At 50.4% G+C, this 17,903-nt stretch overlaps 2 protein-coding genes across 2 annotated transcripts in view; both read left to right on the top strand.

Moving 5' to 3' along the window:
• Positions 1-3,392, top strand: part of slc25a17 (solute carrier family 25 member 17) — a 14,411-nt gene extending 11,019 nt beyond the window's left edge. Inside the window, exon 7 of the mRNA XM_033013152.1 lies at positions 3,348-3,392. Within this exon, the coding sequence (XP_032869043.1) occupies positions 3,348-3,392 (45 nt within the window). The remainder of the gene's footprint in view (positions 1-3,347) is intronic.
• A 39-nt stretch (positions 3,393-3,431) lies between these two features.
• On the top strand, positions 3,432-17,254 carry LOC116966811 (tyrosinase-like). The gene is made up of 4 exons (XM_033013151.1): positions 3,432-4,241; positions 9,011-9,215; positions 9,514-9,655; positions 16,834-17,254. The coding sequence occupies exons 1-4, from the start codon at positions 3,432-3,434 to the stop codon at positions 17,012-17,014; spliced, it is 1,338 nt and encodes a 445-aa protein (XP_032869042.1). The 3' UTR covers positions 17,015-17,254.
• Positions 17,255-17,903: the final 649 nt, after the last annotated feature.

The following is a 17,903-nucleotide window of genomic DNA, read 5'->3' as shown; positions in this document are numbered from 1 at the left end:
ACTGTGGAATTCATTGCCACAGACAGCTGTGGAAGTCAAGTCAATGGACATTTTTCAGGAGGAGATTGATAGATTCTTGATTGATACGGGTGCCAGAGGTAATGGGGAGAAGTCAGGAGAATGGGTTTGAGAGGGAAAGATAGAGTCATAGAGTGATACAGTGTGGAAACAGGCCCTTCGGCCCAGCATGTCCCATCTGCACTAGTCCCACCTGCCCACATTTGATCCATATCCCTCTGAACCTGTCCTATCCATGTACCTGTCTAACTGTTTCTTAAATGTTGCAATAGTCCCTGCCTCAACTACCTCCTCTGGCAGCTTGTTCCATACACCTACCACCCTTTGTGTGAAAAACACACCCCACAGATTCCTATTAAATCTTTTGCCCTTCACCTTAAACTTATGTCCTCTGCTCCTCGATTCACTTACTCTGGGCAAAAGACTCAACCATATCTATTCAAATCATGATTTTATACACCTCTATTAGATCATCCCTCATCCTCCTGTGCTCCATGAAATAGAGTCCCAACCTACTCAACCTCTCCCTATAGCTCTGGCCCTCTAGTCCTGGCAACATCCTCTTAAATCTTCACTGTACTCTTTCCAGTTTGATGACATCTTTCCTATACCATGGTGCCCAGAACTGAACATAATACTCTGAATGCGGCCTCACCAACTTCTTATGCAACTGTAACATGACCTCCCAACTTCTATACTCACCCGACCCGCTGAGTTACTCCAGCACTCTGTGAAACGTCACAGAACAGGGCAAGGTTAGCAAGTTTGCTGATGATACAGAAGTGAGTGTTTTGCATATAGTGAAGATGGTTGTAAAAGATTGCAGCAGGATCTGGATCAATTGGCCAGGTGGGCAGAGGAATGGTTGATGGTTGCATGGTTCCTTGAAGGTCGTGTCGCAGGTATATCAGGTGGTCAAAAATTATTTTGGCACTTTGGCCTTTATCAGTCAGAGTATTGAGTATAGAAGTTGGGAGGTCATGTTGCAGTTGTATAAGTCTTTGGTGAGACCACATTTAGAATATTGTGTTCAGTTCTGGGCACCATGTTATAGGAAAGATGTCAAACTGAAAAGAGTACAGAGATCCCCATCCTGGATCAGCCCAATCAGGATTGTGTAATCCACAAACTTGAGAAGCTTGACAGAGGTGTCTGTGGAGGTGCAGTCATTGGTGTGGCGAGAGTAGAGGAGAGGGGAGAGTACGCATCGTGCGGTGCTCCTATGCTGAGCGTTTGCGGGTCCGAGATAAGCTTTCCAGTCTCACAGGCTGCTTCCTGTCTGTCAGGAAGCTGGTGATTCACCGACAGAGGGGTTCAGGCACAGTCAACTCAGAACGTTTGGAGCGTAGTAGCTCTGGCACAATGGTGTTGAATGCAGAGCTAAAATCAATAAAACAAAATCCTCGCATAGGTTCCCTGGCGGTCTAGGTGCTGGAGGATGAAGTGCAGGCCCAGATTGACTGCGTCATCCACAGATCTATTGGCACAATATGCAACCTGCAGAGGGTCCAGCAGAGGGATTGTGATATTTTTCAGCTTGGCCAGCACAAGCCTTTCAACGGTCTCCATGACTACAGAGGTCAGTGCGACAAGCCTGTTGTCATTAAGACCAGTAATCCTTACCTTTTTGGGTACAGGGACAATAGTGGAGACTTTGAAGCAGGCAGGGACAGTACATCTTTGCAGGGACTGGTTAAAAATGAGAATTGGGTGTAAAGTCGTGATTGGAGTGGGGTGGGTGTAGAAGGGCCCAGTCTTTGCAGACTGAGGTCAGGCTGTGAGTGTGTGTGAAGTGTTGGTTGGGGTGGGAAAGGGTCCACTCTTTTCATACTGGAGCCTTGCCTCAAGTAGGTGTGAAGTGGCGAATGGGAAGGAGAAGGTGCAGGGTCCATTCTTTGCAGACTGGGGTCTGGCTGTGTTTGTTGGAGAAGGGGTAACAGGGTTACGTTTCTGATTTTCAAACTTGCAGTAAAACTCATTCAGGTCGTTCGTCAGCTGATGATTGTCCAAAGAGCGGGGGGGCTTTCCTCGTATAGCTGGAGATTTCTTGCATGCCCTTCCAAACTGAAGGGGGAAGGGGCATATTTGCCCCACCCCGATCTCGAAATTGAAATGTTACATCTGTATATAATGATCCCATTAAAATGTGTATTTATGTCACAAACTATGGAATTCATATTTTTCAGTATTGTTATCAAGGAAAAGAAAGCAGTTCCAATTGTTTGATATTATTTGATATTGTTTAATATAATTCATATGGAGGAGAAAACATAATAGCTCTAAAACCTACTTTAATTTTGCAATCTCACTAAAGATAATCCCACTTTCCCTGTCCCCCTCCCCCATCTCTCTCTCACATCCCCCCCTCTTTCTTGCGAGGGGGGGGGAAGATGAAGGTGGCGCGGGCCCAGCGGGGGTCAGCGAGGGTGGCGTGGACCCAGCGGGGGTGGCGTGGACTGAACGGAGGTCAGCGGCGGTGGCGTGGGGCCAGGGGGGGTGGCATGGACCCAGCGGGGGTCAGCGGGGGTGGCGTGGGCCCAGCGGGGGTCAGCGAGGGTGGCGTGGACCCAGCGGAGGTCAGCGGGGGTGGCGTGGGCCCAGCGGGGGTGGCGTGGGCCCAGCGGGGGTGTCGTGGGCCCAGCGGGGGTGGCGTGGGCCCAGCGGGGGTGGCGTGGGCCCAGCGGGGGTGGCGTGGGCCCAGCGGGGGTGGCGTGGGCCCAGCGGGGGTGGCGTGGGCCCAGCGGGGGTGGCGTGGGCCCAGCGGGGGTGGCGTGGGCCCAGCGGGGGTGGCGTGAGCCCAGCGGGGGTGGCGTGAGCCCAGCGGGGGTGGCGTGGGCCCAGCGGGGGTGGCGTGAGCCCAGCGGGGGTGGCGTGGGCCCAGCGGGGGTGGCGTGAGCCCAGCGGGGGTTGCGTGAGCCCAGCGGGGGTCAGCATGGGTGGTGTGGGGGGAAGATGGCTTGGGCCCCAGCAGCGGGGGGAGGCGAGGGGAGCGGGCTCCGCCGCAGCGGCGTCTGGTGTTGGGGTTACAGCGTTGGGTTCAGATTCAACCACTCTTGCCCGGCGACAGGAGAACAGAGAACTGGCCGTATCCAAAGTGGAAAGCGGTCGCACCCAACGCACCCCCCCCCTTCGGACGGCCATGACTAGGGCCTGTTTCCGTGCTGTATCTCTAAACTAAACACATTGATAATCCTTACTCTGTTATAACGGACAATTGGCAATAACGGACACCATTTATATAATGTTATAACGAGGGTTTACAGTATAGATTTTGTGACCTCCCTCTCTCCCTTGCCCCATTTAACTACTAACCTGCCCTTTCTTTGCAGAGGCAGGGCCAGCCTGAGGGAGCCAGAGCCGGAGACAAGCGCTAGCGGCACCGACCCCCCGGGGAAGCTGCAGCCTGCAGCGACATGTGGTCGTGGTCGTGGCCCCGGGCCGGGCTGTTGACGGCCGCCGCGTTGCTGGCCCTGGCAAGCGGGCAGATCCCCAGCCTGTGCTCGGGCCCCGAGCAGCTGTGGAGCCGCCGCTGCTGCCCGGCGTGGTGGGCCGACGGCTCGGCCTGCGGCAACGTGTCGGGCCGGGGCTGGTGCCGGCGGCTGGAGCGGGCGGGAGAGCAGCGGGCAGCCGCGGGGAGCGGGGCCGGCGGTGCCGACTTTCGCCTGGGCTGGCCGGGCTACTTCTACGAGGAGGTGTGCGAGTGTAGGCCGCGTTACCATGGCAGCGACTGCGGGGAGTGCGCGGCGGGCTGGGCCGGGCCCGGCTGCCGGCGGCCGCACCTGGTGAAGCGGCTCAACCTGTGGGCCATGCCCGAGGCCCAGCGGGACCGCTTCCTCGACCGCCTGCTGCAGGCCAAGCGCACCGACAGCCTGCGGTACCTGATCTACGGCAGCGCCAGCCCCAGGCCCGGCTCCCCGCTGTGCCTCCGCCGTGCCAGCATCTACGACGTGTTCGCCTGGGCCCACTACGTGTGCGTCAAGCGCCGCGGCGACGGGCAGCCCGGCTCCTTCGCCCACCGCGGGCCCGCCTTCCCCTGCTGGCACCGCGCCTACCTCCTCTTCTTCGAGCGGGAGATGCGAAACCTGACCGGCGACCCCGACTTCTTCGTTCCCTACTGGAGCTGGGCCGGGCAGCCCGCCTGCGACGTCTGCGTCGACACCATCTTCGGCTCCAGCAACGCCAGCGGCCTCCTCAACCAGGCGTCGCGCTTCCAGCAATGGCCGGTGAGAACCACACTCCATAGACAGTGCCTTTACCTCAATTACTAATCTCCCCTTGATCACCCTTCCCATTGACAGTGCCTTCCCTCAATTAATAAATTTAAGTTTAAGTTTTAGTAAGTTTATTGGCCTAGTATTCACATACAAGGAATTTGCCTTGGTGCTCCGCCCACAAGTAACAACATGACATAGTGACAGTTACGAATGACTCAGAAAACACTAAACATTAATAATAATAAAACATTAATGATAAAACACCATTGATCAAGCATGTGAACCAACAACATACCAGATCAAAGGGAGGCTACAGATTTGTGGCTGTTGAGTAGAGCAACTAATCGTGGATAAAAACTGTTTTTATGCCTGGCTGTGGCAGGTTTCACAATCCGGAGTCGCCTTCCAGAGGGAAGTGATTCAAAGGATTTGTGGCCAGGGTGAGAGGGGTCAGAGATGATCGTACCCACTCGCTTCCTGGCCCTTGCAGTGTACAGTTCATCAATGGGGGGAAGGTTGCAGCCAATAACCTTCTCTGCTGATCGGACGATTCGCTGCAGCCTCCAGGTGTCGTGCTTGGTGGCTGAGCCAAACCAGACCATGATGGAGAATTCCCCATTGATAGTGTATTTCCCCCAATTAACAATTCCCCACCTCCCACTGATAATCCCCCTCTTCCCTTTGATCACCCTTCACATTGATAGTACATTCTCTCAATTAATAATTCCTCCTCTCCCTAATATCACTGCCTTCCCTCCATTAATAATTTTAATTGCGAGAAGAATATTGAAGTCAGGTCGGGGGGGAGTTCCCCCGGCCACAGGTACCATGTAATCCCTGCTCCATGGTCGGATAGTCGGCGACTAAACCGTCTCCCACACCTGGTTTGCCAGGTGAGGAGGGGGCTGTGGACCCCCAGCAGGACCAAAAACAAGACCTGTCAAAGGGCGGATGAGCTTCTAGCGAGCCAACGGCCATCCACATTTCAGTAGAAGTTGCGATCACTGTCGTACACGGCATTGTAAAAGGCCCGTTGATGTTTTCAACGATGATGATGATGCATCCCACTGATAATCCCCATTGATCACCCTTCACATTGACAGTGCCTTCTCCCGATTAATAATTCACCCTCTCCCACTAACAATCCCCATAAATAATCCCCTTCTCCCCATACATAGTGCCTTCTCTCAATTAATAGTGCCTTCTCTCCCCATTCATCATCCCTTCCCATTGACATCCCATTCCCATTGTTGGGGGAGGCCAGAACCAGGGGCCACAGTTTAAGAATAAGGAGTAAGCCATTAGAATGGAGATGAGGAAACACGTTTTCTCACAGAGAGTTGTGAGTCTCTGCCTCAGAGGGTGGTGGAGGCCGGTTCTCTCGATGCTTTCAAGAGAGAGCTAGATAGGGCTCTTAAAGATAGTGGAGTCAGGGGATATGGGGAGAAGGCAGGAACGGGGTACTGATTGGGGATGATCAGCCATGATCACATTGAATGGCGGTGCTGGCTCGAAGGGCCGAATGGCCTCTTCCTGCACCTATTGTCTATTTACAGTGCCTTCCCACAATTGACAATTCCCCCTCTCTCCATTGCTAATCCCCATTTCCCAATTAGTTATACTGTAGTTTAGTTTAGAGATGCAGAGCCGAAACAGGCCCTCCGGCCCACCGAGTCCGCTCCTACCAGCGATCCCCGCACATTAACACTATCCTACACACACTGGGGACAATTTACACGTACAAACATGCATCCAATTAACCTACATACCCGTACTTCTTTGGAGTGTGTGAAGAATTCGAAGATCTCGGAGAAAACCCATGCAGGTCACAGGGAGAAGGTACAAACTCCATACAGACAGCACCTGTAGTCGGAATCGAACCCGGGTCTCCGGCGCTGTAAGGCAGTAGCTCTATCCTGTGCCACTGTCACTGGCCTAAATGATCCCATTCCCCATTAATAACCCCCTCCCCATTGATCCTTCCAGTTGACAGTGCCTTCTCGCAATTAATACTTCCCCTTTGATAAAGGCCCCTCTCCATTGATATTCCCCATTGATCCCATCTCCATTGATAATACTCTAGCCCGTTGACCTTCTTGTATATGGCATGCACAGCCTAAAGCCCCTGTCCCACTTAGGAGCCCGAAACAGCAACCTCTAGTGACCTTGCCCACAACCCAAAAAAAAATCAAGGTCGAGGTGACCTGCAACCTCCTACCACCTCCCACGCACATGTTGAAAACCTTCCTCGACTATGACGAAAACCGGCTTCGACTAGACCTGTGACTAAAAAATTATCGATTTTTAAAACGGCAACCTATTTTCATTCGAGGCCGGTTTTAATCATGATGAAAAAATAGCAGCAACCCAGATGAAGCCTCGACCACGCGGAAACCACTTTCAACCATTAGGGAGAGTGACCAAAACCTCCGGTGACCTCATGGAAACCTTGGGTGGCGGGCAAGGTCACCAGAGGTTGCTGTTTAGGTCTCCTAAGTGGGACAGGGGCTTAAAGTTATAGGACAACTTATTCCTGTTGATCATCACTTCCCATTGATAGTGCGTTCCCTCAATTAAATTCCCCCCTCTCCCACTGACAATCCCTCTCGCTCCATTTGCAGTGCCCTCTCTCAATTAATAATCCCCCCCATTGATAATCCCATTTTCCCCATTGATCATCCCCCTCTCCCCATCGGGACCCGGAACTGGGGCGGCCGCCCTGGAGCTGGGGCGGCTGCCCGGAGCTGATGCTGTGGCGGGCCGTCTCGGAGCGGAGACGGCGTTCCGTCTTTCGGCGGCGGCGACATCACCACGGAGGTCCGCTGGACTGGGGAGCGGCATCTCCGGCCTGGATCGATCGCCTCAGCGCAGAGGGAGAACAAGGAGGGAAGAGACGGAGACTAAGACTTTGCCTCCATCACAGTGAGGATGTGCTTGGTGAACTCACTGTGGTGGATGTTTAATTTGTGTTTATTGTATGTTTTGTTTTTATTGGTTCTGTGTATGACTGCAGGCAACATAATTTTGTTCAGACCAAAAGGATCTCCTGCTCCCCATTGATCACCCCTTCCCCATTGATAACCAATCCCATTATGGTGCCATCTCTCAATTAATAATTCCTTCTCATCCCATTCATCATCCCATCCCAAATGATAATCCTCATTTTCCCATTGCTATTCCCGTCTTCCTCATTGATTATCCTTTCTTCCCATTGATAATTCCCATTCCTCCATCGATAATATCCTCTCCCATTAACAGTCCCTCTTTTCCCAAATATAATCCTCCCCCTCCCCCCCCCCCACACACATCAGCATCCCGCTCCTGTTCCCTACTATCCTCTGCTGCTGTAGTGCTCCATCTCCTACTCCCATTAATATCCAGCCCCTCTCTCCTACCTCTTACCCATGCATGTTCATAACTCACTCCCTCTTTCTCACTGGTTGTTGTCTTACTCCCTCTCAGCATCTCATTGAGATCTCACCAAGGCATAGAATCAGACTATCATAGTGCATGGAAACAGGCCATTCAGCCCAGAGTGTCCATGCTGACCCTAGAGCACCCGTTGTCCGGCTCTAGGGTCAGCATGGACCCTAAACAGCATCCCATATTTTTCACCTCATCATCACCTCCTCAATCACAGTCTGGTACGGAAACACTGACAGTCACTCACTACACAGATTACAGCGCATTGTCTCCAAGGCCTCCGGGATCATCAACTCCCCCTCAATCCATTCCATTTACCTCCAATGTACCTCAAAACGGGCAATAAAGATCATCTCGGACCCCTCCCATCCAGCAAACCACCTTTTCCAGTCTCTCACTTCAGGGAGGCGCCTCAGGTCACTTGCCACAAAATCCACCCGCTTTAAAAACAGTTTCTTCCCCTCAGCAATAAGAACACTCAATTCCCTCCAATAACAGACAACACTAAGGACTCTTGATGTATACAGTGTCTTGTCTATGGTCTTTGTCTGTTCTTTTGCTATTGGTGAGATTTGTGATTTGTGATGTGGTATGGATGCACTTTATTACTGTGATCTGTGTTGTTATTAGTGTTAATGTGACTAAAGCAGTGTGCCACTCCCTGCAGCTTACTGCCAGTATTTCATTTCCAGTCATCCACTCTATTAACATCCGACCATCTCTCCTAATCCCAGAGCCACTCTCTGACTCCCCAGACAGACGCAAAGTGCTGGGGTAACTCAGCGTGACAGGCAGCATCCTAGAGAGAAGGAATGGGGGATGTTTCACGTCGAGACCCTTCTTCAGACTGGGAGAGGGAGACATAGAGATATGGAAGGGTAAGGTGTGAAAACGAGAGATCAAAGGGAAAATGGAGAATGGTTCACTGTTAGCTGATGGGAAGGTGACAACGAGGCCTACAGTCAGTAAAATGTAATCAGGAGAACGTTGAAACGAGTCAGGGAATTATGATGGGGGAGGGATGGAGAGAGAGAGAGAAAGCAAGGGTTACGTGAAGTTAGAGAAGTCAATGTTCATACCACTGGGGTGTAAGCTGCCCAAGCAAAATATGGGATGCTGTTCCTCTCATTTGCTTTGGGCCTCACTCTGACAATGGAGTAGTAGACTTGATGGACCGAATGGCCTAATTCTGCTCCTATCAATATGAGCTTATGAACTCTCCCACTAGTGGAAACATCTTTTCCACATTCATTCTCTCCAGGCCTTTGTTGCCTCTGAATAATTCCACCTACACTTTCTCCTCGGTTCTCTGCTCTCCCACTCACTGCCTCTCCCTCCCTCCCTCCCTCTTGTAGACGTTCTGTTTGGAAGAGAGCTCCCACGAGCTGGACTTTGAGCTGGTTTGCCCGCCGGGTCCCAAGCGCCTCATCCGCCGCACGCCGTCCGTGAGCGGCGATCTGCCCAGCCTACAGGACGTGCGCTCGAGCCTTCTCCTGCCCATCTATGACACGCACCCCTACAACGAGAGCGCCCTGGGATCCTTCCGCAACACGTTGGAAGGTGAGTGGCCACGCGCACAGCAAGATCCCATGGAAAAGGGAAAGTGATTCGCCTGCAGAAAGATCAGAATGGGAAGAGGAGTTCAAATGGTTCAAATGATCCCAGCAGACCTTGGCTGACCGACGATACAGGGGCCTGGTGTATGCTTGGTGGCGCCGGTGTAAAGGAGGCCACATTGGGAACACTGGGATGTAGTAGATGGGGTTAGAGGTGGTACATGTGCCTCATGCTGTGTTTCAGCTTCAGGGCTGAATGACTTTTCTGTTGCTAAACTGATGGCCTTATCCTCTGCTCCCAGGGTTCCTGCTGCCTAGTGACCCCCAGACCCTCTACCCCAGCATGCACAATATGGTTCATTATTTCTGCGGTGGGACAATGTCAAATGCGGCTTATTCGGCCAACGACCCTCTCTTCCTATCTCATCACGCCTACATCGACAAGTAAGACTTTACATTTACTTGGTGTCTTTAACATTATATTAAGTTCATGTTCATAAGTGATGGAAGCAGAATTAGGCCATTTGGCCCATCAAGTCTACTCCGTCATTCAATCATGGATGATCTATCTTTCCCTCTTAACCCCGTTCTCCTGCTTTCTCCCCGTAACCCCTGGCACCCGCACTAATCAAGAATCTATCTATCTCTGCCTTAAAAATACTCCACATCTGTCTGTGGCAATGAATTCCACAGATTCACCACCCTCTGACTAAAGAAATTCCTCCTCATCTCCTACCTAAAGGAACGTCCTTTAATTCTGAGGCTAAGATCTCTGGTCCTAGACTCTCCCACTAGTGGAAATAATCGCCCCAAGGGATAATGAAACGTTATCGTGCAAGTTCTGACACGGAGCCCAGCAGGGTTGTTTGGGGCAAGTGGTCAACAGACATTAAGGAATATCTTGCAGAAGCTACAAGGTAAGTGGGCAGGAGCAGAGACACTACACAGGAGCTGGTGGGGCTGCAGTTGCCAATGGGACAATTGGAATCTGGGATATGGAAATAGGGATTTCTCAGAGACGGAGAAGGAGCGAGAGATCTGGAGGGGTTTGGATCAGGGAGAGAAACCAGGAGCCAATGCCGGGCAGTAGACATACAGTCACCCAGCGTTGAAACAGGCCCTTCGGCCCAACTTGCCCACACTGGCCAACATGCCCCAGCTACACTAGTCCCATCTGCCTGCATTTGTCCCATATCCCTCTATACTTGTCCAATCCATGCACCTGTCTAATTGTTTCCTAATAGTCCCTGCCTCAACTACCTCCTCTGGCAGCTCGTTCTATACAAAAGGTTACCCCGCAGATTCCTTTCAAATCTTTCTGCCTCCACCTTAAACCTATGCTTTTTGGTTCTCGATTCCCCTACTCTGGGCAAGAGACTCTGTGCGTCCACCTGATCTTTTTCTCTCATGATTTTATACACATTAGACATCATTCGGCCTGAGGGGTTGAACGATGTCCTCCTCCTGCAACTTGAAGGAGTCACTGGTGCTCCATTGTGGGTTGTGATGGGAAGCCTCGGAGCCAGGGAAGGGAAGCTTAGACTTCAGATTATAGACAATAGGAAATCAGATTATATTGAATTGAATTGAATTGAATATCTTTATTGTCATTCACACGGTCTGAACGAAATTTCGTGCCTGCAGTCATACATACAATCATACAATAATAAACAACAATAAACACAAATTAACACCACCACAGTGTATCCTCCAAGCACCTCCTCACTGTGGTGGAGGCAAACATCTTAGGGTTACTGTCTCTTCCCTCCTCCTCTCCCTCTGCGCTGAGGCGATTCCCCACCGGGCGATGGCACAACAGTCCCGCGGCTCACCGAACCCCGCAAACGGGCCGGTTCAAACACCGCGGCCCGGGGGTGGTCGAAGCTGCCGCCCTCCAGTCCAGCACACGCAGCCGCTGGCCCGCGGCTGAACCCCGGACTCAGGTCACCGCCTCAGAACGCCGTCCCAGCCACCGGAGCACCGTTCCAGCCCCGAGCCGGATCGCCCTCACGTGAGTACCGTTCTCCCTCGGGCTGGGCCACTCCGACGGGAGTGCCGTTCTCCCTCGAGCTGGGCCACTCCGACGGGAGTGCCGTTCTCCCTCGGGCTGGGCCACTCCGACGGGAGTGCCGTTCCACCCTCGGGCTGGGCCACTCCGACGGGAGTGCCGCTCCTCCCTCGGGCTGGGCCACTCCGACGGGCCACAGCCCCTCACGGGAAAGTCTCTCAGCCCCTCGCCAGGCCGCTCTCACGAGAGCGCAGTTCCAGCCCCGGGCTGGGCCACCCTCACGGGAGCTCAGGGCGAGTCCTGTCAGCTGCCTCCAGAGTCCCGAGGTCGCCAGCTCCGCCATTAGGCCTCAGTGTAGACGGAGGTAGAGAAGGGGGATACGACAAAAAGGTCGTATTCCCCCGTAGGGAGAGACAGCAAGCCCCGTTTCACCCCCCACCCCCCCCCCCCACATAAACACGACCTAAAAACCAAAAACGTAACTAGACAAAACGAAAAAATACAACACAAAAAAGTAAAAGACAAACGGACTGCAGGCGAGCCGCAGCCGTTCCCGGCGCCGCCACTTCCGGATTATAGACAATAGACTAGACTAAGTGGGACCTGCTGGGTCCCATGTTCACACGGGAGGGCTGGTCCCCCGACGCAATATTCCACCTCTCCACCAATTCCAATATTGGTGGCCAGTGGGGGGGCTTTCTGGAGCGCTGGTATGGGTTCTTGGGGTGGCAGCTTAGTCCCTCAAACCTGATCTGCTGGCAGCTCACTCACGGCTGGTGGACTGGCAGTTGACTCATGGCTATTCCTTGAAATTCCATTTCAAGCAGGGTGCAAAGCCACCAAATTCAAATCCATTTTCCTACCATTTCAAGCAGGGTGCAAGGCCACCAAATTCAAGTGCAGTTTCCTACCACTTCAAGCAGGGTGCAAGGCCACCGAATTCAGTGCGGTTTCATACCACTTCAAGGATGATGCAAGGCCGCCAAATTCAAGTGCAGTTTCATTCCACTTCAAGCAGGGTGCAAGGCCACCAAATTCAAATGCAGTTTCATTCCATTTCAACCAGGGTGCAAGGCCACCAAATTTAAATGCAGCTTCATATCATTTCATGCAGGGTGAAACCACCATAAAGCCACACAAAACACCAAACTCAGTTCAGTAGACATTCAGTGTGTTCAGTTGATTCACAGCTTAGACAGTCGTGACCTCTCCCTCCCTCATCATGCAGAGACTGAGCCACACCCACACCTCCGGGTTTTAAAACCCCTCCCCCTCCGACCGGAAAAGGTGTGGCCTTCATGGCGTGATTGACAGGAGAGAGATTCTCAACATTTTTTAAACACTAATAACACTTTTATTTTTCATTGATGGGAAGAATTCTCTGCACATGCTGAGCAGAGGGGGACTGAGTAAGATGGTCAAAAATCACAGCCGTAAGTGGTAGCTTTTTATCTAAAATCAGTATACAGTGCAAACAGGAAGTGCATTTGCAGTAGTGCCTTTTAACTTCAAGCCAAAGCACCCAAGCCACCATGTGCAGTAAGTAGTGCATTTCAACTTCAAGCCAAAGCACCCAAGCCACCATTTGCAGTAAGTAGTGCCTTTCAACTTCAAGCCAAAGCACCCAAGCCACCATTTGCAGTAAGTAGTGCCTTTCAACTTCAAGCCAAAGCACCCAAGCTACCATTTGCAGTAAGTCGTGCCTTTCAACTTCAAGCCAAAGCACCCAAGCCACCATTTGCAGTAAGTCGTGCCTTTCAACTTCAAGCCAAAGCACCCAAGCTACCATTTGCAGTATTTAGTGCCTTTCAACTTCAAGCCAAAGCACCCAAGCCACCATTTGCAGTAAGTAGTGCATTTCAACTTCAAGCCAAAGCACCCAAGCCACCATTTGCAGTAAGTAGTGCCTTTCAACTTCAAGCCAAAGCCCCCAAGCTACCATTTGCAGTAAGTAGTGCCTTTCAACTTCAAGCCAAAGCAACCAAGCCACCATTTGCAGTAAGTCGTGCCTTTCAACTTCAAGCCAAAGCACCCAAGCCACCATTTGCAGTAAGTAGTGCTTTTCAACTTCAAGCCAAAGCACCCAAGCCACTATTTGCAATAAGTAGAGCCTTTCAACTTCAAGCCAAAGCACCCAAGCAACCATTTGCAGTAAGTAGTGCCTTTCAACTTCAAGCCAAAGCGCCCAAGCCACCATTTGCAGTAAGTAGTGCCTTGTAACTTCAAGCCAAAGCACACAAGCCACCATTTGCAGTAAGTAGTGCATTTCAACTTCAAGTCAAAGCACCCAAGCCACCATTTGCAGTAAGTAGTGCCTTTCAACTTCAAGCCAAAGCCCCCAAGCCACCATTTGCAGTAAGTAGTGCCTTTCAACTTCAAGCCAAAGCAACCAAGCCACCATTTGCAGTAAGTCGTGCCTTTCAACTTCAAGCCAAAGCACCCAAGCCACCATTTGCAGTAAGTAGTGCTTTTCAACTTCAAGCCAAAGCACCCAAGCCACTATTTGCAATAAGTAGAGCCTTTCAACTTCAAGCCAAAGCACCCAGGCAACCATTTGCAGTAAGTAGTGCCTTTCAACTTCAAGCCAAAGCGCCCAAGCCACCATTTGCAGTAAGTAGTGCCTTGTAACTTCAAGCCAAAGCACACAAGCCACCATTTGCAGTAAGTAGTGCCTTTTAACTTCAAGCCAAAGCACACAAACAACCATTTGTGGGCAGTGCCTTTTTACTTCAAACTAACCATATTTTCATTTTCAAACCACATTAAGGGGACTCACAGTTGAGTAGACATGTGTTCAGTGTTATTCAGAGCTCAGAGAGATGTGACCCTTTGGCTTCATCCATCTTGCAGAGACTGAGTGAGACACAACTGCCTGGTTTTATAGTCCCTCCCCCTCCCTCCAGCAGGGGCAGCAGAGAGAATGGTGAATTAAAAAAAAACATTAATATCTCTCTGATTTGTCATCAATGGCAAAAATCCTCCAGTCCAAGAAGGCGGAGGGGGGCTCTGAGTGAGGAGACCAAAAACGACGGCCGTAGGTGGCGGCGTTCTCTCGGAAATCGCATCACAGTGGGCCAAATGCGATCAAGATCAGACTTTTAGTAATATAGATAATAGGTGCAGGAGTAGGCCATTCGGCCCTTCGAGCCTGCACCGCCATTCAATGTGATGGCTGATCATCCCCAATCAGTACCCCGATCCTGCCTTCTCCCCATATCCCCTGACTCCACTATCTTTAAGAGCCCTATTTAGCTCTCTGTTGAAAGCATCCAGAGAACCTGCCTCCACCGTCCTCTGAGGCAGAATATTCCACAGACTCACAACTCTCTGTGTTTCTTCATCTCTGTTCTAAATGGCTTACCCCTTATTCTTAAACTGTGGCCCCTGGTTCTGGACTCCCTCAACATCAGGAACATGTTTCCTGCCTCTAGTGTGTCCAAACACTCAGAGAGTGGTGGCTGTGTGGAATGAGCTTCCAGTGAAGGTGGTGGAGGCAGGTTCATTTTTATCATTTAAAAATAAATTGGATAGTTATATGGACGGGAAAGGAATGGAGCGTTATGGTCTGAACGCAGGTGTATGGGACTAGGGGAGAATACGTGTTCGGCACGGACTAGAAGGGTCGAGTTGGCCTGTAATTGTTATATGTTTATATGGTTATAATCTTATATGTTTCAATAAGATATCCTCTCATCCTTCTAAACTCCAGAGTGTACAAGCACTGCCGCTCCATTCTCTCAACATATGACAGTCCCACTATCCTGGAAAGTAACCTTGTGAACCTATGCTGCACTTCCTCAATAGCAAAAATGTCCTTCCTCAAATTTGGAGACAAAAACTGCACACAATACTCCAGGTTTGGTCTCGCTAGGGCCCTGTACAACTGCAGAAGGACCTCTTTGCTCCTGTACTCATCTCCTCTTGTTATGAAGGCCAACATGCTATTCGCTTTCTTCACTGCCTGCTGTACCTGCATGCTTACTTTCATCGACTGATGAACAAGGACCCCCAGATCCCGTTGTACTTCCCCCTTTCCCAACTTGACACCATTTAGATAATAATCTGCCTTCCTGTTTTTGCTACCAAAGTGGATAACCTCACATTTATCCACATTAAACTGCATCTGCCATGCATCTGCCCACTCACCCAACCTGTCCAAGTCACCCTGCATTCTCATAGCATCCTCCTCACAGTTCACACTGCCACCCAGGTTTGTATCATCTGCAAATTTGCTAATATTATTTGTAATCCTTTCATCTAAATCATTAATATGTATTGTAAATAGCTGTGGTCCCAGCACCGAGCCTTGCGGTGCCCCACTAATCACTGCCTGCATTCTGAAAGGGACCCGTTAATCCCTATTTGTTTCCTTTTGCCACCCAATTTTCTATCCATGTCAACACTCTAACCCCAATATCATGTGCCCTAATTTTGCCCACTAATTTCCTATGTGGGACCTTATCAAATGCTTTCTCAAAGCCCAGGTACACTACATCCATTGGCTCTCCCTTGTCCATTTTCCTGGTTACATCCTCAAAAAAGTCCAGAAGATTAATCAAGCATGATTTCCCCTTCATAAATCCATGCTGAGTCAGACCGATCCTGTTACTGCTATACAAATGTGCCGCTATTTCATCTTTTATAATTGACTCCAGCATGTTCCCCACCACCGATGTCAGGCTAACTGGTCTATAATTCCCTGTTTTCTCTCTCCCACCTTTCTTAAAAAGTGGGATAACATTAGCTACCCTCCAATCCACAGGAACTAATCCTGAATCTATAGAACATTGGAAAATGATTACCATTGCTTCCAAGATTTCTAGAGCCACTTCCGTAAGTACCCTGGGATGTAGAGCATCAGGCCCTGGGGATTTATCAGCCTTCGGTCCCATCAGTCTACCCAACACAATTTCCTGCCTAATGTGAATTTCCTTCAGTTCCTCCGTCACCCCAGATCCTCTGGCCACTAGTACATCAGGAAGATTGTTTGTGTCCTCCTTAGTGAAGACAGATCCAAAGTACCTGTTCAACTCATCTGCCATTTCCTTGTTCTCCATAATAAATTCACCTTTTTCAGTCTTTATGGGCCAACTTTGGTCTTAACTATTTCTTTCCTCTTCATACATCCTAAAGAAGCTTTTACTATCCTGCTTTATATTCTTGGCTAGCTTACCTTCGTACCTCATCTTTTCTCCCCGTATTGCCTTTTTAGTTATCTTCTGTTGCTCTTTAAACGTTACCCAATCCTCTGGCTTCCCGCTCATCTTTACTATCTTATACATCTCTTTTATTTTTATACTGTCCCTGACTTCTCTTGTCAGCCACGGTCGCCCCTTACTCCCATTGGAATGTTTGTTCCTCTTTGGAATGAACTGATCCTGCACCTTCTGTATTATTCCCAGAAATACCTGCAGGTTTTGTTCCACTGTCATCCCTGCTAGGGTATCTTTCCAGTCAACTCCTCCCTCATGGCTCCATTGTCCTTTTTTCAACTGTAATTCTGACACCTCCGATTTACCCTTCTCCCTCTCTAATTGTAGATTTAAACTTATCATACAAAGGATTGATTGTGTTCTTTTTTTTCTCTCTCTCACCTCTGTCAACAATGGGGCAGGATCTTTGAGATGTGGCTTCGTTCCCACCCAGGAAACTCCATTTATCCGCGGGATCCTTCCATCCCACATGGCCACCGTGCTGATGATACAATGCCACCTTTTATCCCAGTGGTGGCCAACCAAGACTTCATGAAGAGCTCGCTGGAGTTCGGCTACACTTACTCGGAAATGACCACCTGAGCTGACAGCCCTGTTCTTTGCACTCCTGCCCAAGTGGGACATGGGCATGTGAAGAGTGAAACTAACAGCTGCCAATCTCCTGCTTCTCTTCTTTGCCCCCCCTCTCCCCCCACGACCGAGTTACCTTCAGCACCTGCGACCAAAACCACAGCAAGATTTCAAGATGAGCCCCGAGTTACCCCACTTAGAAATATGACAAAAATGCTGGAGAAACTCAGCGGGTGAGGCAGCATCTATGGAGGGAAGGAATAGGCGACGTTTTGGGTTGAGACCTGAAGAAAGGTCTCGACCCGAAACGTCGCCTATTTCTTCGCTCCATAGATGCTGCCTCACCCGCTGAGGTTCACCAACATTTTTGTCTACCTTCGATTTTTCCAGCATCTGATGTCCTTTCTTAACCATTTAGAAATATGTTCAGCCACCAAGATAGTTTAGTTTGGAGATACAGTGTGGAAACAGGCCCTTCTTACCACCGAGTCAGCACCGACCAGCGATCCCGCACACTAACACTATCCTACACACACTAACGATAATTTACAATTTTACTAAACCAATTAAACTGCAAGGCTGTACGTCTTTGGACTATGGGAGAAAACCCATGCAGTCACAGGGGGAACGTACAAACTCTGTACAGACAACATCTGTAGTCAGGATTGAACCCGGATCGCTGGCGCTACAAGGCAGCAAGTCTACCGCCAAGGAAACATGCCCCTTCGTCCCACTAAAGTCCACGCCGACCAGCATTTAACCCATTCACACTAGTTCTATGTTATACCACTTTCTCATCCATTCCCTGCACACCAGGGGCAATTTACAGAGGTCAATTAACCGATAAACCCGCTCGTCTTTGGTTTGTGGGAGGAAACCCACACCGTCACAGGGAGAACAT

This window comes from Amblyraja radiata, chromosome 38 (genome assembly GCF_010909765.2).
Source record: "Amblyraja radiata isolate CabotCenter1 chromosome 38, sAmbRad1.1.pri, whole genome shotgun sequence".
NCBI classification, from domain to species: Eukaryota; Metazoa; Chordata; class Chondrichthyes; order Rajiformes; family Rajidae; genus Amblyraja; species Amblyraja radiata.
Note: the sequence above shows the minus strand (reverse complement) of the source record. Positions and strands in the feature narration are given on the sequence as shown.

Excerpts from the sequence above, each read along its gene's own strand:
- LOC116966811 (XM_033013151.1), top strand. The coding sequence starts at position 3,432 with ATGTGGTCGTGGTCGTGGCCCCGGGCCGGGCTGTTGACGGCCGCCGCG. Across the intron at positions 4,242-9,010 it reads CGCGCTTCCAGCAATGGCCG|ACGTTCTGTTTGGAAGAGAG; the intron begins GTGAGAACCACA and ends TCCCTCTTGTAG. Across the intron at positions 9,656-16,833 it reads CATCACGCCTACATCGACAA|GATCTTTGAGATGTGGCTTC; the intron begins GTAAGACTTTAC and ends ACAATGGGGCAG.